Raw genomic sequence first — 20698 nt, 5'->3', positions numbered from 1 at the left:
TGTGTGGCCCAGTGGCCAGCATATGAACAACCCAACACTATAAAGATGGCGACGCGCTCGCTACTTGTTAATTAACAGTGGCAGTTGTTTTTTTTTTCACAAACCTTAAATAGAATGAAATAAATAATGTAAACAAAATAATGCAAGTCTTGCATGCAAAAAAAGTGCACTACAATATCATAATGCAAGCTTCTTGGGAAAATAAGAGTGAAGTGAAACTTATACAAACATTGCAAAGGTAAATGAGCAACAAGTAGCCAAATATTAAAAATATTGAGAAACAACAATACAATAAATTGTGCTATAAAAACGAACAATACACATTTTGAAAACGGTGTAAATATTTAAAAAATATCTGTATTGCCATAATACATAAAATTAAATGCAGCCACACTGCACACGTAACCTTGTGAATACGCGTAATTCGGTAGCACTCGCAGTAGCTGTGGCATGGCTTGGTTGGGCTTTGGTTCGAGTATTTTTGGTGTGCAATTAAAATTATTGGTTTACGTTTACTTGCAGCGCACAAAATAAACAGCGAGCAAACAATTAAACAAAAAGACGTCGGGTACGTCAGGTATAACTCAACATGGACCCAACTACGGGCAGCAGTTGCAGCAGCGGCAGTTCAAGCAGCAGCACCAGCGGAAGCAACGGAAATGCTGGCTGTCCCTGTACCGCGTCCAGCACGGGATGTCCTGGTATCTCCACAAATCATCACAACGAACAGCCGCAGACAAAGCGGCAGAAAATCGATAAACAAATACGTTTGGTGAGCAGCAAATCGCCGCCGGATATACTGGCTGAAGCGGATGTTATGGACGCCAACGGCAACAATCAGAGCCATCATTTATGCTCATCACTGTCCTCCTCATGCTCCACACATTCCTTGTCCAGCAGCACAAACAATTCACCCACAAATACGCCATGCAATTCGCGTGCCGCTTCCTATGCGCAGCTGCTGGTCAACAATATCATGCCACAAAATAGTGAAAGCGTCGCCAAGGACGAAGTGGACCGTGCTGCCCAGCTAACCGAACTGTTAATTGCCACAAAAGATGCGTCACAGACGAATTGCAGTGATCGCACCACCACAACCAGCACAACCACGAACACTGGCTGTTCCAGCTCTAGCATCGATGATATGCTGGAATTCGAGCAGTCACTGACGCGGCAGTGCCTGTGCGGGGTTTCGGAGCGTACATTGAGGAAGCCCTTTCAGTCGCACTACTCACACGACTCGAATGGCCAGAAGCGCATTGCGTATCTGCGCGAATGGCCCACCAATAAGCTATTGCAGTTCCTGTCCAATCTGCAGCTGCTCTTCGATATTTACCTTAAGCAAAACGCCAAGGGCTACATCTGCACAAGGATTATGGACGTTTGCGATGCGTTGATACGCAACGATCACAAGTTGATCGATGAGATTATTGTATTGGCCGGCTATAATAATTCGTATGTGCAATTTCTGGCGGCACGTGTGCTGGCCGCATTTTTGGTAATTGCCAAGCAGGAGCTGAACGATGAGTGGCTGCAAAAGATTGTCGACCAACTCTTTAACTATGTGCAGCTGGATGTGGCGGCCGTGCAGAAAATACACTTTAGCTTAGATATAATCAAACGCATTGTTGAGTGGAAGGATGTGGAGCTACATCCGCTGGACGATGACTACACGGTGGCAGCAAGCACGGTCACGAGCACTGTAACAGCGGATGCGTCCGTTAGCTTTATGCATTTCCCGGTGCAGGATCAGCCGCTGGCAAATAATTACTTTGCGCTGCAGTTTCGTGATGCAACCGCAGATCCGACAGATGCGGACCTTTATGATAACAGCAATATTACAGCTAACAGTAATACACCCGCTAATTATATGCCGCCTAATGGCTGTCATGTCGTCGCCCTTACCGACTCTGAAAGCTTTGATACAACGCATCTGAAATGCGTGACCATACAGAAATTGGAGCACAAATGGCCAACGCTTGTGAAGAATATGTCGGAGCTAATGACGCCGGCACAACAGGACAGTGCGGAGCATTGTGTGCTCAATTTCTTGCAGCTGTGGGAGAACATTATATCGGTCAAGGCGAATCTCTCGATAGACGAAACGCGACCATTCTATGCGCAACTGGATAAATTTGAGCTTTTGCTCAATCACAATTTGTCCTGCACGGTTTATAAACAGATGCTGTGCCTATTTAATGAGGCTCTTTGCTATGGCTCCACGCTGGCGCTGCAGGACATGCTGCCGGAGGAGACGTGCAAGCTGGCGCATCAGATTGTATGCCATGTGCGTAGCCTGCGCATTCTAGAATCCCTGCCACGTCGCCAGCCCGAGAACATTGTCGGATTAATTGGTTATAATGGTGCGCCCGTTAATTATGTTTCAGGCACGCTCCATAATTCGATACAGGCAGCGGCTGTAGCTGTTGGCGGCGTCGACCTCATAGAAATGGATAAGACATTGCTGCAAAAGATGGTGCTTCTGGTGCTGAAATCGATTGCGGTGACTGTTAAGGAGATACGCAGCGATTCATCAGATTCGTCAATTGATTCAACCGATTATGACGCGTTTCAGGATATACAGCTTATCGAGCGTTCCATACGGGATGTGCTTAGTAAACTGGAAACGTTCATTAAGCAAACACTGGAGTTTCATCCGGAATGTCATTTTAGTAAAATATTGATACATCTCTTCGATGATCAGGACGATCATCTAATTGAGGCGATGGTCTGCACTCTGGATGTCACCTCTGGCATATCGTTTCGTAATAATGCATTTCCGGAGCTGGTCGCTATGTTGAATCCTGTATATACATTTCTTGAGTTTCTCAAAATGACATCGAATAGCTCAGACCTGCTGCTGGATCTGCTCGTCAGCAATGAGACCTGTTTCCTCTTGTATTTGCTCCGTCTGCTCAAATATATACGCATGAACTGGACCATGTTTGTGCACAGCTGCCATAGCTTTGGCATGGGCAATGCCATGCTCGACGAAGCTATGGGAGTACTAATACGCCTCCGACTGCAAATATCCAGACTGGTGTCGCGCCAGCTCTACCCATATGATATATCGCCGGTTCTGCGTTTATTGGAGAGCTGCGAGAGTCTGTACGAGGGCAATGAGCTTAGTTAAAGATAATGTTTAATCACACACAAACACACAAAAAAACACACACACACACAAGCCTTATGCAATTAAAATACGTAATTTATTTTTGTATTTAAAGGAATAGAAGAAAACTAGCACAAAATTCAAGAACGTTTTGTAGATTTGTCACATACTTAATGTACTGATACTCTTTGTACTCTGAGAACATGCATAGACTCTTTTTTAATTCATCTCAACCTAAAATCTAAGCAATACACATAAAGAGAACACTTGACAACTTATTCAAATCATATGCATATTGAACTGTAAATCAACTCTTTTTTTCCATGGATACTCGATATTCCATTCTAAAACAAAACAATACAATAATTTAGCTTAAGATTGTTTTAAATCTTGCCGTTAAGTAGATTATTAGCATATAGACGTTTTGGTAATACGGCTCATCTGTGCAATTTATTAAATGTGTGTATATTGTATATCTTAATAATTGCATGGGCGTAGTTATAATATATTTTGTGTTTAAAATGCCTTAATAATACTACACTTATTAATTAAAAGCAAAAAACAAAAACATTAAGATCATATTCTATGATTTGTGTTCGATTTCAAATTCCAGTCGTTGGGGAAGATTCAAATTTGTGTCGATTAGCATAGCTACTCCTTAGCCATGGTTCAAACCTAGTTTGAACCTGCAATTTGAGTTTTAATATATATTTATCAAATAGGTACATCTGTAATAGTCGTTTGGATGAGTCTGAGTACTCCTAGATATTGCATATAAATTCGTTGAAAGTTTTTTCTGATTCGTTTTTTAAAAATGATTTCGCTTAGTGGCGATTTATCATACGGACCCTACGCTTGCTGTCCGGTGTTTGCAGTGTTGGCAGGACACTCGGAACTGTCGGAGGCAGACCTGGAATCACCATGTCTGCCACTGAGCCGCGTCTTGCCATTTCGGGATGCGCAAGCGGAGAGACGTGCACAGTCTGATAGTTTATGCTGATCGGAACCGATAAGCGGCGGCTCATACGTGGCTCTAGAATAGGAAAACATAAACTTAGCTCCGATAAATCTTTGTTTTGATGGAGTTGAAGTTTGATCCATTACCCAAAAGCGCATCGCTAGTGAAATGCTTGCCTACGGCTGGATGGATGGGCTTGAATGGGTAAGTCCTGGCATGGTCATCAATTGAAGTTTGGTGGCGCACGCTTCTCAGCAGCTCTTTGGGCACCTTTTCTTGCCGAAAACGATCCAGCGATACGGAACGGCCCTCTGTAAAAATGTTGTGTCTAGTGTGCAATGGCAAATCTGCATTGTGGGCTTGAAAATATAAAATGGGTATCAGTACTTGAACGATTTAAAGAGTATTTGAGAATGGAAGGTAAATAAAACGCAAGCTTTTGCATTGTGGCAAGATAATACTTTGTAAAATCATCACAGGAGTGCAGAGAAGAGTTTTATTTTTAACATACATTTCACAGATTCATATAGGTTATATATATAGGCACATAAACATACAAGTCAATAACACTTAAAGTTATATATATTTATAGGAATCAAAGTACATTCACATACAGAAATAGCTTCAAAGTGGAGTTTGAGGGTAAAAATAGTAGTAGTAGATAGGATATGTCTTACAACGATATAGTAGAAAATCAAGTTTTAGCTCACAACACATATATGACAATAAAAACTACTTTTTATCTTAAAGTTTTGATTTGTTCCCTATTTGAAAAGCATACAGTTACATTTATGTGGATCCTCTTTAAAATTTTGGCAAACTTTTTGTTGAAATACCTTTTGAAGCACGTCGATCTTGATGATTGTGTCTTTGCTCCTTCTGGGCATAGGATTGGAGGGAACAGCGACGCAGTCGTTTATCTCCTTTGTTCTGCTGTTGACAATAAAGATGTATTAATATATATATACCATTTTATAATGATGGTTAAACAATTGTTACCGTTTTGTAATGTTGATTTATGTCGGATGCTGCTTTTAGCAATAGATATATGAACACCAATGCAAAGAGATAAATAATGGGCTCAGCTGTATTTGATTTCTTGGAGTTGTCCCTTTTCCTTGCAGAGTCCGACTTGGACTTAGTGGACTTCATCTGTTTGCGTCGTTTTATAAGTAGATTGCTAGACATTATGGGTTGACCTGTGGACTCATTGGCTTTCTTCAATGTAAACAATTCCTTGGAAAAAACCTCAATTTTTCTGCACAGTGGCTGCTCTTCAAAACCCAACTCCTTTCGATAAGCGTGTACATTTTTATCATTGATGTTGGTATTTGGTTTGCTTAGCTTTAAAGCAACAGCTCCTGGTTTTACATATCCATTGTAATTATTGCGCACTCCTGCGATCATGAGATAGACTGTGACAAGCACTATAAGAATGCCTATAGGGACCACATGATGATTGTTGTTCCGACAGTCGCTCCATTCAGTTGGGTTTTCATCGCTTAACCTAACTCTATCAACTGTGGAGTTTTCATCTTTCGTTTCCCTTTGCATTGCCACCCCAGTTCAGTTAAAACTTTAAATAACGAAACTATATTTCATATGCGCGCAAATATGTATCTACAAGTCGCTTGGGAAAATCGATAGTCGAACTTTTGGCATAATACAATTATGTACTTAATCTCGCTGTTTTACCAAAACAATTTTTATTGTTGCAATTTGTAGCGAAAATATTTTCTAATATTATAATTTATTTATTATTTTTTTAAATCTTTTAAAGATTCGCAAAATAAAAACACCGCGTACTACCACTACGAATACGAGTATGAATATGAATACGAGTTACAGCGCGTGCGAATGTCTTGTCGGCATTCACAATAGATTTTAAAAAAAATGCACCTACTTTCCCTGCAGGCTCTTGCTGAAGCTGGACGTTAGGCATGTTAGCTGGTTGAGTATTTCTATGAAAAAATAGAAATATTATTTATAAATTATAAAGTTGTTGCAGTTATTAGTCATACCACTGATTTCTAAACTGGCGGATTGACTATTGCTGGTTGTATGAAGTTGGAGACTCTCAAAAACAGTTTGGCGCTTGAACATCGTTGTGCGAAGACTGTCCTCTGCAAAATTTTAAATGTCAGAATTAGCAACTTAAAGTAACATCTCAACAGATTAAGATCTCAAGAACAGATGCCAATGCTCGTAATTATGGTTAAACATATCTTAAAAAAGCAAAGATTTTTTAGCATTCCTAAGGACACTCGATATATCTGCTCTGTTTTAAGATTTCTCTCTTATGCGGAGCATAGTAAAGCAAAGTAAAGTGTTAGCTTATAACTGCAAAAATTGGTAGGAACTACAAAATCCATCAGTAATTCCTATGAGAACTCTACTTTCGATGGATAGTACCCTAAATCGGTTATATCGTGAAGCACAAAGGCAAATCTATACCAAGTTTTATCCTTCAGAGCTGAGAGCAGACAGACAATTGGACATGGATATATAGACCAGGCTCTTGATTGCACTTTATAAGGTGATTGTGTTTCATACATTTCTGACAAAATATTAAGACCTTCCGAAAGAGTATTGCACTCGAATAATCCTATGCAATGACTTACTCCGTCGTAGACAGTTGTGGGCCTTCGGCTTAAGACACTCCGAATGAATTTGTTCAGCATTTAGATCTGTTGGCATACAAGTGGTTCCTTTACTGTGATCCTTACGAGTTGCGTAAAGTATACTGCGTGATGGCGAACACAGTATGCCTTTCGGATTACCTTCATCCGTGCAGTTATTTGAATACTCCATTATGGTATGCTTTATATTTTCTGTAAATGCAGCAGGTTTATTCTGATCTCCAGTAATCTGGCTGTGCAGCTTGCGCAGAATAGTTCGTAATATCTTGAATCTCTTAATAATACGCTCTTGCTGAACCTGGGACGCACACATGAGTATGGCTTTGCATTCCCGCAAGATTCGCACAAAATTTTGCAAGTGCTCGTGACCCGGCTGTAAGACAACCTTTTGATTAGTATCCAGCTGAAAGTGTTCGAGTATTGAAAAGCCCATTTGGACCAAGTCTTCCAGTTGAGTTTTATCAAACTTTTTCTCAGCCGCATTAAGGCCAGTTGTAAGAATTTGCAAATAGCAGCCGACAAAAGCACGGCTGTCCATTATCTCTTGCAGTGCCTGCTTAAATTTAGACATTTCCTCTTTAAAGTGCTGTTCCAACAGTTCTGAGTGCAAGTCTGAGGCATTCGACTGCAGCGATGGTATTAAACTGGTATCCAAATATTCAAATGAGGCGAGACAGCTGCGTACCATGGTTTTTACTAAAAAGCGTATTAGTTTTAGTAAACAATAAGAAACTTGAATTAAAGACACATACTTTTTAAGTTTGGCGCAAAGGCAATTGCAAAAATGCCAATTTGTGTTGCGCGATCCAAATTTACATCGAAATCGGCTATGAATTCATCAGCAGTGGCATCGGTGTCCGCAGTACTTGAGTTACGCAATATATTGCGTATTTTATCTACTGAAATTCTTTGGAAGTCCAGAAAACAGGTGAATACCAAACGCAATAGAGACTCGTTTACGTGGTCCTCCAGTTGGCAAACAGCCTGCTCTAAGCTCATGGCTTTAAGTTTTTGCATGGAATAGTTGGTGGCTGCCAGTTGGCATTCCTCTTGGAAGGCACTGCAATCGCGCATGACCTGAAAAGAGAGTTATACATATTACAATTGATATATTTAGTATAAATAGAAATGTATAATAGGTAACAGGTTGCTGGCTGAGGGTAAATCAGACACAAAATGGACACAGGACATTCCCAACAAGGTAAAGCATCGAAAGGAGGACAAGTTGTTTGCAATAGGAATACAGACAATCTGATCAATTTTTGGCGCCTTTACTTGTTGGTTTCCTTCTAATATTTTTAAATATAAAATAATCAATGTTTATTTTAGCTAATAGTAGGATCAATTTAAGTTAATTTCGTATATGGCCAAAAGGAAATACCTTCTGACATAGCGCACTTAACGCTTTCTTATCCTGTTGCAATGCCACATTGGCAAAGGACAATGTTTGGCCTAGAAGTAAATCTATGTGGCACTTTATTTGCTTGCTGAGGGCTAGCACATTTGCCGGTGAATCTATAAGAAGACTTCTGTCTACATTCTCGCTGGTGAACTCTGAGAGGGAATCTAGCACAGAATCCAGTAGTTTCAGAAATGAGACGCCTTCCGTAGCGCTGTTCTCTGAAGGTCCTGTCGAAGGCAGCAGACAGACGCACAGTCTTTTAAGGCAAACCGTGATGCGGTCAGTAAAATGGTGATGACTAGCCTAAAATCAAAGGATTTTAATAATGCAGGGACACAAATAATGGTTTTAGATAATCTACCTGAATCCTTGTGCCACTTGCTGCTTCGGTTTGGATTGTGTACTCCAAGTGCCGAATACATATTAAAATTTGCGTTAAGCATAGGCAAATTATTTCCAAACAATCATGTTCTAGCTGGTTGCTTAAGCACTTTTGCAGCGTACTCACAAAACCCAAAAATTTTGCACAGAAATCCTGAAATGAATAAATTCATGTACAGAAAAAAACAGCTGCAAAGGACGCCGGTAATGTTTATGTTTACGTTAAGCCAGTTTATATCGCCCTTATTAGTGGATCCACCACAATCTAGCATGTGTAGGCAAGCATCTAGTTTCTCTCTCAATGGTTGCATATTTATATGAAATTAAAAGTTCACTTGTTGCACATAAAAAGAAAAGTACACACTACAAAGGTTTTAAAAAAGTGGCTTGCCATTTGAACATCTGGCAGCACTGTCTGCCATTTGCATTTTGACATTATTGTTGCCAGACTTTTAAAATGAGTCTGACGTACAGACGCAGACGTACACTATTTTCGATAGCAAAAATTGTAGTATTCTTAAACCAATAAAAAAATTGACTAAGATCTATGCGAAAATAACTAAACAACGGCCAATCACTTAAACACTCAAGCCCACGTCTCACAGTCTGCTTGACTCATTATTAGAAAACTAGAAACACAATTTCAGACATAGAATTTCGTGCAGCGCGTACACAACGACAAGTGCAAGAAAATGAGCACGTCAAATGCAAGCCGTAAGGAAACGGAGCGCACCAAACTGATGCAGGAAAAATGTCAAACCCTGTTAACCCAAATGCTACGCGACGATGACAATAAATATTGTGTGGATTGCGACGCCAAGGGTAAGTACACTGTCACAAAAAGTACATACGTACATATACAACACACAACACATTATGTACAAGCATATGCACACATTCATACATACATTTATTATTAATCTGATTTAATTATAAGGCATAATTTAATTAATGTCGGCGCACGCAACCAGTATGTTTAGAGAGTATTCCCTTTTTAATTAGGGTCAGGGTCAGCTTAAGACAACCACGCAATGTCCTGTACATAATATACATTTAAAGGTCTACGGACGGACAGCTTCCTTGGGTGAGCCAACCTTCCTTTCGCAAACAAAAGATTTTATTTTCAAATACAAAAGGGATCGAGTACGAGGGATCCTGCAACACATGGCAGGATTAGTTTTGTGAGCACAAATTGCACAAAACTTCGCATTAAGACCCTAAAAAAACGGCAAAATTTGTTTAAACGACTTGGTTAGATAGATGTTTAGCCAGAAAATAGCTAAATACGCAGCACTTCTGTGGCTAACCGCCTCCTCTATAACGCTCATATACATGTATTTATAAGTAAGGCTTCCAGATAAGCACAAATGATGGATAATTCGTTATTGGTGCTTTGTTTATTTGCTGTGTATACAAATTACTCATTGGGTCTTGTAAATTTTCAGGTCCCCGCTGGGCATCATGGAATCTGGGTGTGTTTTTGTGCATTCGTTGCGCTGGCATCCATCGCAACTTGGGCGTACACATATCGCGCGTGAAGAGCGTCAATCTGGATGCATGGACACCAGAGCAGGTGATATCGCTGCAACAAATGGGCAATTCCCGGGCACGTGCCGTCTATGAGGCGCAGCTGCCAGATGGTTTCAGACGCCCTCAAACAGATACGGCGCTGGAGAACTTTATACGGGCCAAGTACGAGCATAAAAAGTATTTGGCGCGCGAATGGGTTCCGCCCTCGCCACCCAAGGTCGATTGGGCCAAGGAGATAGATGAGGAGCTGGAGCGGCAGAAACGTAAAAAGAAATCGGCTCAAACCGGTCTCGGCATTAGCAACATAACTAGCAGCAACAGCGGGTCCGTCGATAAACGCCCTTCGGCGACAGCAACAGCGAAAACTACACCACTGCCGGCGCCACTGCCCAAGCCCAAGCCCAATCAGGTCGGTGGCTGTAGTCCAAAGACATCGCATCGTGTGCATAACAATAGCACCCAAAGTGCTGCCGAAAGTGATCTGTTGGGTCTCGCCTCGCCCACAAAGCCAATCGCCCACAGCGGAGTACAGGACTTGCAGAATGATAGCTTCACTAGCTTCCTGAGTGCCAGCAGTAATGTGAGCGCCATAACAACTCCGGAAAAAACAAATGGGAATAGTGGCGACCATACTACGCTGAACATGCCCAGCCAGCAGTCGAACTCTTTAGCCCAACAGGAGCAGGACTTCTTCAATCAGGGCACACTAGGGGGTGCCAGCGATAAGGATCAGTCGGGCAAAATGTCCAAGGACAGTATATTGGCGCTGTATGGCAATGCACCAACCACACACAATCCACAATTGAGCTTTGGTAATTTTACGGGCATGGCACCTGGCGGCTACATGCATCACCAGCAACAGCAGCAGGTGCCCCAACAGGCACATCATCATCATCAGTTCATGACACCTCCCAATTCAGTGAGCATGTACAATGCACCCGTCATGGCCGCACCGAATGCGTTCAGCAATGCGCCCACTGGCGGCGCCATGAATCTGGTGGGCAATGTCGCCTTTGGCGGTGGCCAGTTTCCCAATGTCAGCGCCAGTCCGTATTTGGTGGGCAACAGTCTGGCGGCCGGCCAGGGCACGGCAACAAATTTGATGCAGACAAATCAGAATCTGCTCAGTGGTATGCAGCTATTTGGTGCCGCTGGAGCACCGCAGGCGACAACACAGCAACAACAGCAGCAACAACAAATGGGAATTGGGATGAACTTGATGCAGCCTATGTCGAGTGGGTTGCCTTCAACTGGTTATCCGGCTGCGACTGGTACCACCGCCTCGTCCGTGACGTCAAACTTAAATCAGCAATTTGGCAATTTAAATATCGGTAATGTTTGGCAATAAATGAAGACTCCTGTGCATTCCTTTATCGAAGGTCCATAAGCTGAAATAAGTTATAATTGTTAATGTATAACTTTTTGTACCTACTTGCCGCCGAAGCCAGTGTTTGTGTTGAATTGTATTAATAGATGAATTCTGTATTTTATTTTTCTGCGCCCCGCCCAACCCTTTCTGTTTATTTTTGTTTATAAGATGTTGTACAAAAGAGAAAACTATTATTGTCAACAAAAAGAACTACATACACATATGTCTTTATGTCGGTGCATATGCATACATACGTACTTGTATGTAAGTAACAACTGTTTGTACATACACAGATAATGCATGTGTAGGTATGTGCATATGTATGCATATGCACTCTCATATACGTACGTACATGTTTCCGAATTGAACATGCATACATAATACATAAAAAACATACATACATGTAACTAACGATAACAAATTGATAAGTTCTGACCACATAGCTGTAGATGTTCATGTTTATGTACTTATCTACTATGTTCATCCAGCCATACGTATTGTACGTTCCACCAATACTGGAAAGAAGTAAGTGAGATTTTTGGCAAGTGTACTTGTAAGTTATATTATATCCTTAGCTGAACTATGTATGTATGTCATTCAATACCTAATTGAGCATCCGCAGTATGAAATACGTATGTACTTCTATTTATAAGTGGATACCATTTTAATAAATAAATATTCATTAACTATATAATAAAATAATTTAACTACAGCTTTTACTTATTTTAAACTATTTTAAAGTTCTTGAGTAACTTTCTATAATTTCAAGGTCGCATAAACTTTTGTACATGGTTTGTACTCTGAATTAATATTAAATTTAAAATGTATGCATTTTCAATGTTGCCGTTACATTGCTTACATATAAACTTTTTAGCAGTGAAAAGCATGAGAAGTAGCACGCCTGTGTCTTGCGTTTTATCCCACTGGGTATTTTAATGCAACCCTGAAATGAAATAAATACCTCCGATATTTCTGCACACCCCGCCGCCGTCTATTGTTTAACACGTCAACTTCAACAACAAAGTATATCAAATAAAAGTAAAATTTGAAAAAATCAAATAATATATAATTGATTGCAAAACAATAAGTAAGATGGAGAGCAGCGAAGGGGCAGATGGAAGCTCAAATGAGCTCCGAGAGCGCAAGTGCACAGACATAAACAAGGAGCTGTCAACAAAGGAGGCATATTTTGCTAGCCTCGCAGAATGGGCGAAACAGGCAGCGCTCATGCAAATGTTTCCCAATTATCTGCTCGCCAATTATAGCTATCCACAATTGTTGCAAACTCCATTGCCATACGCAGCGCCGCCAGGCATTGAGCAGCTGCAGACAAATCGCCAAACCCAACAGCCGCAGCAGCAGTCAGCGCAGGCGAATGCACCGCCAGCTGTTAGGCCCAGCTTCAGTCGCTTTCGGGTGCTTGACGAGGTGCAGCAACAAGAGATTATCCAAAGAGTTGGTGGCACTGAGATGGTTGTGGCGCCGTTTTGGAAACGCGCCTTTGCGGAGGCCATAGACATTTTCATATTATTCATATTGAAAATAATTGTGACCTTTTCACTGTTTCACGTTTTTGATCTGGATTTCGACAAGGATGTGATGCGTAAGACATTGGAGGACGACGATATCTTTGTGAATTTTCTGGACATCTCCATGGACTTCATAAGTCTATCGTCGGATCTAATACTAATCGAGTTGCTGACAAAATTGTTGGTATGCTGCTATGAATGCCTCTGGACGGTGTTTTATAATGGTGCAACACCTGGCAAATCGCTGATGAAGATTCGCATACTCTATGTGGAGGCCGTAATGCCGCTGCAGCCACCTATAATGCCTCAATTTGTTTTCCAAGCTCAGCGCGAACCGTTGCGAGCTGTGCTCTATCCCGCTGAGACACCTAGCTTCCTCAGGGCATTGATGCGCGCATTAGCCAAGAATCTGGTCATGACGCTACTCTTTCCCATTTGTGTCGTTATGGTTTTCTTTAAGAACAATCGCACAGCCTACGACATTATAACAAAGACCATAGTTGTCGAGTCAAACCGAAATCCAGCTCCACCTGTTGTGCCGCCCGCCGTGCCACGCCCACATCAGCAGTAGTCAGACACAAGATGCGGCACACATCTATATATAAAGCCAAATCTTGTAAAGAAATGTAGACGACCGTGGCATAGCAGAAACAACAAATTATTTTATAATTTTTGTTAACCATAAAATGTCTGAGTTCATGTTTGTCAGATGGACACAAATATTTTCTTCCTATTATGATGTAAATAGAAGAAATGTAAAAAAAATGTTTTCCAAGCATACAAAGTTCATATCTCTTTTACTCCTATGAACTTAGTCTTAAGTCCGTTTTTTGAATGTTTGAAAGATATCGTTTCCTGAAACCGGGCTTTAACATTGTTATATTATGGATTCCTAGTGAAAATTAAACAAGATGTCAAAATAAACAAAGAATGATAAATAACTTGCAGAAACATAACGCATTTATTGCCAAATAACATTATGCGAAACAATTATTTAACCAAAACATTTTTCAAAGACTGTGCCACAACATTACCCTTGCCTGGCACATGGAGCGGTGCACCCTTATAGCAAGCCACCAGCTCTGAGTTGGTCATAAGATCTGGAGCACACGTTTCAAACACTTTCTTCTTCGGGTTGAGCTGCGCATCTGGTTGGCGTACGTAGCCATCACAATGCACTAAATCACCGGCCACGGCGCCAGTTGGGGGACTGAGTACCTCAACCTTTTCGGGTGTTGAGGCGCACATAACCATTGCCTCAGAGGTGACGCCACGCATCTTGGCCGGCTTTAGATTGCACAGTACAACGACCATGCGATTCTGCATTTCCTCCAGCGGTACAAATTTAACTAGCCCTGAGACAACAGTACGCGGCGCTGGTTCGCCACAATCGATCTTTTCAAGATATAAGCTGTCCGCATCCGGATGGCGCCCGACTTCAACAATTTTACCCACGCGCATATCCAGGCGTCCGACATCCACGGGAGCCTCCGCCACAGCACTTAGTTTTGCAGCGGCGGGTTTTTTCTCCTTGACCTTTTTCTCTTTGGGAGTAGCAGCAGCTGCGGATGCTTTGGACTCACTCGCAACAGGCGCAGGTGCATCGGATGTTTCAGTTGTGGTGCAAATGCCCCGGTTGCCGGGCACCGGTATCTGCCTCTTGCCATTGCGTACTTCAAGCGCCACTAGCTGCGCCAGAGCTGCTTCTATTTCCTTAGCCAGCACAGCGTTCTCTTTAATCAGCTCCTGTTTTTTGCGCTGGACAATCTCGTTTTGTAATGCCGCCATCTAAAGTTGTTAATCAGTAAAGTTTTTGGTATTTGGGTGCATTCATCTACTTTACCTCTTCCTTTAGTGAGTCAATCAGCATTTCGGCACGTTGATTATTTTCAACAATTTTTTGAAAAGCAGCCATGTTTACGCTTTTTCTGAACTGATCTCCAGTTAGGTTCAATGCGATTCTGCATGTGGCACGCAGCATTGTTGAGACAACCAGGGCTGCAAAACAGTGTTGCTAGCTACCGCTGCAAAAAAAGCTTAAAATAGCTGAATCGGCTTTCTGAGCGCAACTTGCCTATAAAATGGGTTCATATGAACTTGGCATCGACATGCTAAAAAAAGCTAAATCGTCCTAAAATTGACCAAATTCGGCTAGAAAATTGAATTGCCAACACTGCTGCATCGTCTAAATAATTTGACATTTAAATAAATCATTTTAATAATATATTGGTTTGCCCTAAATTTTGAATAAATAGTTTGGATTGCCCCGAAACGTAGTTATCTCATTAGCTCTGTTCTCTTTAAAATGTATATAATTTGCCTAAAATTAAATTAATGCTTTTTGGAATTCCAAATATCGATGTTAATATTGCTACGACATATCGATAACTTTTTGATACTAAACAATGATGAGTCGTGAGCATAAATATATATACGCAACAACAACTGATGCAAATAGAACTTGTTAAATATAATAATAATAAACAATAGATAAAGAGTGTTCATATTGCAAATGGATTACGTTTATTGTGGCGGCACCGATCAAATCGGAGCGTCCGAAGACATTTTAAGTACGTCAACCAATATACACATAAAATTGTATTTGTATTTGTCTGTACAACGCATATGTATCATGTATTTTTCCAACTTTCTCCATTTTTATTGAAATATACATATACATGTATTATATTTTATATTTGCTTTAGGTGTTTACGATACAGGGCCCCCGCGTAACTCTGAGCATTATTCACCAAGTTTCAATGGCTTCAATATTGGTTCCAGCGATGCCGACTACGTCGCTAGCCCAATTCCGATTCTTGCTGACGGCGGGGAAAATTTTGGCGTTTCAACGGTAGCCTTCGATGACTATGAAGAATTGCTTTGGATGGGAAATCAAGGTGTAAGCAGCATCCGTTTAAACTTAAGTCTGCTCTCTGCTTTGATCAAAAACTTCTTTTAATATACTTTTTACAGGGACATGTTACCTCGTACTACACGAGCTCCCTGCAAAAGTACACATCCTTCCAAGTACACGCCAGCGATATAGTGCGGCAAATAATTACCATCGATTCGGGAGTTCTAGTATTAACACAGACTTCACTGCGACACCAGATACGTCGAGGATTGCCAAAGTTTACGCACAAGTGAGGGCTTAACGTAATTCGTTTTCATACCCTTGCAAAACGATATGTATACCAAATTTATGCAAGGGTCTTTAATCTTCGGCAACCCGAAGACAACGGTTCTGTTCTTTTGTAACACTTATGTATAAATATTTTACCATTCAGATCCAATAACATGGTGGAAATGGTGTGCATGCTGCAGTTATCCCCGCATCGCTTAGTTATGGCTGGCTTGCAGGAGGAGCTCATAGATTTCGATATGCGCAGTCTGAAGGAGACGCGGTTGGAGCATGTCGGATCCGCTGGATGCACGGTGTTGCGAAAGAACTCCCGGTATCTATTTGCAGGTGACCAATTTGGCACAGTCACATTAAGAGATTTGAACACCCTAAGCGTGGAGCATACAATCAAAACGCATACAAATAGTCTCTCAGATTTCGATGTGCAGGGCAATTATCTTATATCGTGTGGTTATAGTGGCAGGCAAAATAATTTGGCAATCGATCGATTTCTGATGGTCTACGATTTGCGTATGTTGCGACTAATATCACCCATACAAGTTCTGATTGATCCACAAATGCTGAAGTTTTTGCCATCGCTTACATCCCGTCTCGCTGTCGTGTCCAGCTATGGTCAATTTCAGCTGGTTGACACTGTGGAGCTGAGCGAGCCACGCGTATCCATGTACCAAATTAATACGAATGGCAGCCAATGCTTGAGTTTTGACATCAGCTCCTCATCGCAAGCTATGGCCTTTGGCGATCAATCGGGTCATATTAATACTATTGCCTCCATACAAACGCCACAGCCACAGTTTAATGCGTTCTCGAGAAACACTGAGTTCGCGGACGTTGTGCCACAATTGCCAATGGTACCATTTACAGACACAAATTTTCCACTGTCATCGGTTATGCTGCCGCATTTGACGACAGGCACGCGTTGGTTCTCTGATTGGCCAGAGGACCTGTTGCGCTATGGGTATCATCGCCCAAAGACCATAGATCCAGATGTGCTTACTAGCATGAAAATGCAAGGACCCATTGGATATTCACCGAACCCACGAACAGCACGACGAAATCAAATACCCTACTTCCTCATTGATCAGGGACAGAGCGGTGGCGGCAACTCGAATGCAAATGGCAACACGACGGCTACAAAAACCGAGAGCGGCGTTAAAATCATACCCAGGCGATATCGTAAAGTGGAATTGAAATATAGCAAACTGGGTACGCAAGATTTTGATTTCGAACAGCATAATCAAACTTGTTTTGCCGGACTCGAAGCGACCTTGCCCAATTCCTATTGCAATGCCATGCTACAGGTAAGCTAGCCTTAATTGAATTGCTGGCAAGAAAATTGATTTAAACCTACTTTCCCATTAGATCTTGTACTTTACGGAACCTTTACGAATGAAGCTAATTGGACACACGTGCTCCAAGGAGTTTTGCTTATCCTGCGAACTGGGTTTCCTCTTTCATATGCTGGACAAAAGCACTGGTTGGTTTTAGTACGCATACAAGTAAATGGCTATTAGATGATGTACGCAAAACTTATTTTAGCTTCAACTCCTTGCCAAGCCAGCAATTTTCTGCGCTCGTTTCGCACAGTGCCTGAAGCATCTGCTTTAGGTTTGATTTTATCTGATCGATCGTCAAATGTTAATCTAATTACACTAATTCAGGCAAGTATTGAAATTTATATCGGCATCGGGATAGCAAATTAAGTGTGCCTTATGAACTTTTTTATTTACAGAACTGGAATCGGTTTATATTGCATCAAATGCATTATGAAATTCTGGATTCTGGCAAAAACTCTGGCTTGAATTGTCCTCAAAGTGCATTATTTGTCGGTAAATGTTAATTACTTTGTATTTCAATTATAATTGGGTTCTCACCAAGTTATATTTTAGCAGAAAGTATGTGCACAGAAAGTAACACGGCTACTGAGTTATATGAATCAATCTCTGGTCAGTAACTGCTCTTAAGAAGTCCCCTAAAACAATGTATACTTTTTACAGTTTTAAGATTAAGTGTAGCTCGTGCATGCTTTTGTGTTCAAATTTAATCATTTTCATCTTACAGACGAAAGCACAAAGGAGGAGGAACGGGAACGTTGTAAAATAAACGCCGAAACGGATATAAGTAAAATTTTTGGAACTAAACAGATATGCATAAACAGATGTATCAAGTGTCAGGCAGAGGTGAATATTAAAATTATAAAATACAATTAATTCTATCAATAACATTTTAACAGAAATCAAAAGAAAATATTTTGCTGGCTTGCAACTTATCATACCCCACGCATATAAAGGACAATGAGCAGCACTTTGATTTTGGTAACATTTTGAAGCGATCTTTGAGCTCTGAGAAAAATATTCAAGCGTTTTGTGAGAGCTGTAAGAAGTTTTCGCCAACTAATCAGAGCGTTAAGGTAACATATCGATTAATATAAATATTATATTAAGCCATTGAATTGAATTTTTATTTATCGACTAGGTTACATCGCTGCCGCAAGTATTGGCGATCAACTGTGGGCTAAACAATGAAAAGGATATCAGCTTCTTGAAACGCCAGCTTAATCGTACCAACGATCGACCAACTGCTGAGGCAGCATCTTTAAGTACCAGCAAGCCGTGCCGTTATGGCATCAACTGTTCGCGTAGTGATTGCCATTTTATGCATCCGGATAGGTGAGTGATTTATTCTTTGTGTATAAAGACTTATAAATTAATATTTTCTACCTATATAGAAAATCTCCTTCTCACACAAATCAGCCAAGCAATGTCAACAGCTCACCTAGTGCGCGTCAAAAATCCTGGTTTCCACTGGCCTTCAACATGGGCATCAGTGAGACAGGTGAGCTGAGCGTGTTATCACCCACACACGCTTCCAAAACGGAACAGGAGTCGGAAGATGAGGAGCTAATGCAGCAGCAACAACAGCAAACGCTGCCCAAGAATCACATCCAACGAATGTATGCCCTCCATGCAGTTGTCTGTCAAATTGACGATGGCACCCAAAAGAATTTGGTGTCCCTAATAAATGTGCGCCAAAAATATCATACTATGAAGGCGACTACCTCGGATGCAATTGATGAGACGCAGTCGCAGTGGTATATTTTCAATGATTTTAGCATTTCACCTGTTTCACCACAAGAATCTGTTTGGTTCACATTGGATTGGAAGGTGCCGTGTGTGCTGTTTTATCGCAGTGTAGAGGATGAAACAGACACAACTCCAACCGTGGGAGACTCCGCTACTGTAACAGCCACACAAACCAACGATTCAACTACCAATACTCCAACCAATCCATTCTTGCAAGTAAGAGTATTGACCAAATAAACTAGATAACACTATTTTATTAATTCTTAAAATGCTTGTAGGACATCTTAAACCCGATATCAAAAAAACCCGGCACTGATGCAACCTTGCGACCACTGCAATCAAATGAGATGCCACAGGCAGGCGACTTAATTGCCATGGATGCGGAATTTGTAACATTAAACCCGGAGGAGAACGAAATACGGCCGGATGGCAAAACGGCGACCATAAAACCCTGTCATATGAGTGTGGCGCGTATATCCTGTATTCGTGGGCAAGTTTGTGTACGTAGCATCCAAGAGGATCAATTACTTAATACCTTATTTAATATTAGGCAAGGCCCTGATGAAGGTGTACCATTCATAGATGATTACATTTCGACACAAGAGAAGGTTGTCGATTACCTTACACAATTTTCTGGCATTAAACCCGGCGACCTCGATGCAAACTTTAGTAATAAACGTTTGACTGCCTTGAAGTACTCGTATCAGAAATTAAAGTTTCTTGTCGATATTGGCGTTATATTTGTGGGTCATGGCTTAAAGAATGATTTCAGGTAATTTGAATAAACATAACATGTAATTTTAATATATATATATCATGTGAGATTTTATCGAATTTGTTACCTTTAAAGGGTCATTAATATATACGTACCATCCGATCAAATCATCGACACGGTGCACCTGTTTCATCTTCCCCATCATCGCATGGTTTCATTGCGCTTTTTGGCTTGGCATTTTTTGGGTAAGTTCCACAATTTAACAGGGTTTTACCAATCATTATTCACATTCAATTTTGATAGGCACAAAAATACAATCTGAAACGCATGACTCCATTGAGGATGCTCGCACAACCCTTCAGCTATATAAACATTATCTGCAATTGCAAGCGGAGAAGAAATTTACGCTAGCATTGAAGAATCTATACGATCGTGGTAAACAGCTGCAGTGGAAGGTGCCGGAGGATTAAGAATTATTGGTACCATCCACTGGTTAACGATAGATAGAAGCCAGTACAAATGCTAGACCGGCCACCTAGATTGCAAATTTTTAAATGTTATTTTGTATTTGAAAGAGGAATTCCATTTAGTTTTAAGTTCAATATCGTCTGGAGAGACATGCCCACAATAAAATCAAATCTAATATATATTTTCATTAATAGTCAGTGTTATGTCTTAAACCAAGCAGTACGTAGTTTGTTATACCCTGTTCTCATTAGTTGGTAATAATGGGTATATTGACTTGAAACATGCATAAGGTGTGCCTAATACCCAAAAAATCTATAAAAATTATGTTGCCAGTCCTGAAATGTAATCAATTCCACATTAAAAATTGCGA

At 40.9% G+C, this 20698-nt stretch overlaps 7 protein-coding genes across 11 annotated transcripts; 4 read left to right on the top strand and 3 right to left on the bottom strand.

Annotated features, from left to right (window-relative positions):
* Positions 1-31: 31 nt before the first annotated feature.
* Positions 32-3419, top strand: lin (protein lines homolog). The gene is made up of 2 exons (XM_015174140.3): positions 32-238; positions 523-3419. Exon 2 carries the CDS (start codon positions 590-592, stop codon positions 3131-3133), a length of 2544 nt encoding a protein of 847 aa, XP_015029626.1. The 5' UTR covers positions 32-238; positions 523-589; the 3' UTR covers positions 3134-3419.
* Positions 3420-3693: 274 nt separating this feature from the next.
* On the bottom strand, positions 3694-5626 carry LOC6626518 (uncharacterized). Of its 2 annotated transcripts, none has more exons than XM_015174049.3 (4): positions 5070-5626; positions 4907-5000; positions 4217-4429; positions 3694-4145 (listed from the first exon to the last, which is right to left on the bottom strand). In XM_015174049.3, the coding sequence occupies exons 1-4, from the start codon at positions 5622-5624 to the stop codon at positions 3937-3939; spliced, it is 1071 nt and encodes a 356-aa protein (XP_015029535.1). In that variant the 5' UTR covers positions 5625-5626; the 3' UTR covers positions 3694-3936. The 2 variants fall into 2 exon arrangements, with proteins under 2 accessions (XP_015029535.1, XP_002048916.2); XM_002048880.4 differs by having other exon boundaries at positions 3783-4145; positions 4907-5003.
* A 113-nt stretch (positions 5627-5739) lies between these two features.
* On the bottom strand, positions 5740-8905 carry Spt (Spitting Image). 2 transcript variants are annotated; one of them, XM_002048881.4, is made up of 7 exons: positions 8714-8905; positions 8473-8646; positions 8091-8414; positions 7462-7786; positions 6692-7405; positions 6092-6193; positions 5740-6031 (listed from the first exon to the last, which is right to left on the bottom strand). In XM_002048881.4, exons 1-7 carry the CDS (start codon positions 8801-8803, stop codon positions 5970-5972), a joined length of 1791 nt encoding a protein of 596 aa, XP_002048917.1. In that variant the 5' UTR covers positions 8804-8905; the 3' UTR covers positions 5740-5969. The 2 variants fall into 2 exon arrangements, with proteins under 2 accessions (XP_002048917.1, XP_015029534.1); XM_015174048.3 differs by lacking the exon at positions 8091-8414.
* A 53-nt stretch (positions 8906-8958) lies between these two features.
* LOC6624987 (stromal membrane-associated protein 1) lies at positions 8959-12093 on the top strand. The gene is made up of 2 exons (XM_002048882.4): positions 8959-9314; positions 9938-12093. The coding sequence occupies exons 1-2, from the start codon at positions 9185-9187 to the stop codon at positions 11368-11370; spliced, it is 1563 nt and encodes a 520-aa protein (XP_002048918.1). The 5' UTR covers positions 8959-9184; the 3' UTR covers positions 11371-12093.
* A 279-nt stretch (positions 12094-12372) lies between these two features.
* LOC6624988 (protein FAM8A1) lies at positions 12373-13861 on the top strand. Its single transcript, XM_002048883.4, has one exon. The coding sequence runs from the start codon at positions 12484-12486 to the stop codon at positions 13489-13491; it is 1008 nt and encodes a 335-aa protein (XP_002048919.1). The 5' UTR covers positions 12373-12483; the 3' UTR covers positions 13492-13861.
* On the bottom strand, positions 13859-14927 carry AIMP1 (aaRS-interacting multifunctional protein 1). Its single transcript, XM_002048884.4, has 2 exons — positions 14764-14927; positions 13859-14708 (listed from the first exon to the last, which is right to left on the bottom strand). The coding sequence occupies exons 1-2, from the start codon at positions 14899-14901 to the stop codon at positions 13911-13913; spliced, it is 936 nt and encodes a 311-aa protein (XP_002048920.2). The 5' UTR covers positions 14902-14927; the 3' UTR covers positions 13859-13910.
* Positions 14928-15317: 390 nt separating this feature from the next.
* PAN2 (PAN2-PAN3 deadenylation complex catalytic subunit PAN2) lies at positions 15318-20519 on the top strand. Of its 3 annotated transcripts, none has more exons than XM_015174141.3 (16): positions 15318-15490; positions 15626-15819; positions 15894-16063; positions 16208-17363; positions 17425-17539; positions 17602-17723; positions 17795-17891; positions 17955-18008; positions 18124-18242; positions 18296-18472; positions 18538-18731; positions 18791-19361; positions 19424-19635; positions 19696-19917; positions 19996-20105; positions 20164-20519. In XM_015174141.3, exons 1-16 carry the CDS (start codon positions 15433-15435, stop codon positions 20328-20330), a joined length of 3738 nt encoding a protein of 1245 aa, XP_015029627.1. In that variant the 5' UTR covers positions 15318-15432; the 3' UTR covers positions 20331-20519. The 3 variants fall into 3 exon arrangements, with proteins under 3 accessions (XP_015029627.1, XP_002048921.2, XP_015029628.1); XM_002048885.4 differs by having other exon boundaries at positions 17952-18008; XM_015174142.3 differs by lacking the exon at positions 17955-18008.
* The last annotated feature ends 179 nt before the right edge of the window (positions 20520-20698 follow it).

This window comes from Drosophila virilis, chromosome 5, assembly GCF_030788295.1.
Source record: "Drosophila virilis strain 15010-1051.87 chromosome 5, Dvir_AGI_RSII-ME, whole genome shotgun sequence".
Lineage (NCBI taxonomy): Eukaryota > Metazoa > Arthropoda > Insecta > Diptera > Drosophilidae > Drosophila > Drosophila virilis.
This window is presented reverse-complemented; position numbering and strand designations above follow the sequence as displayed.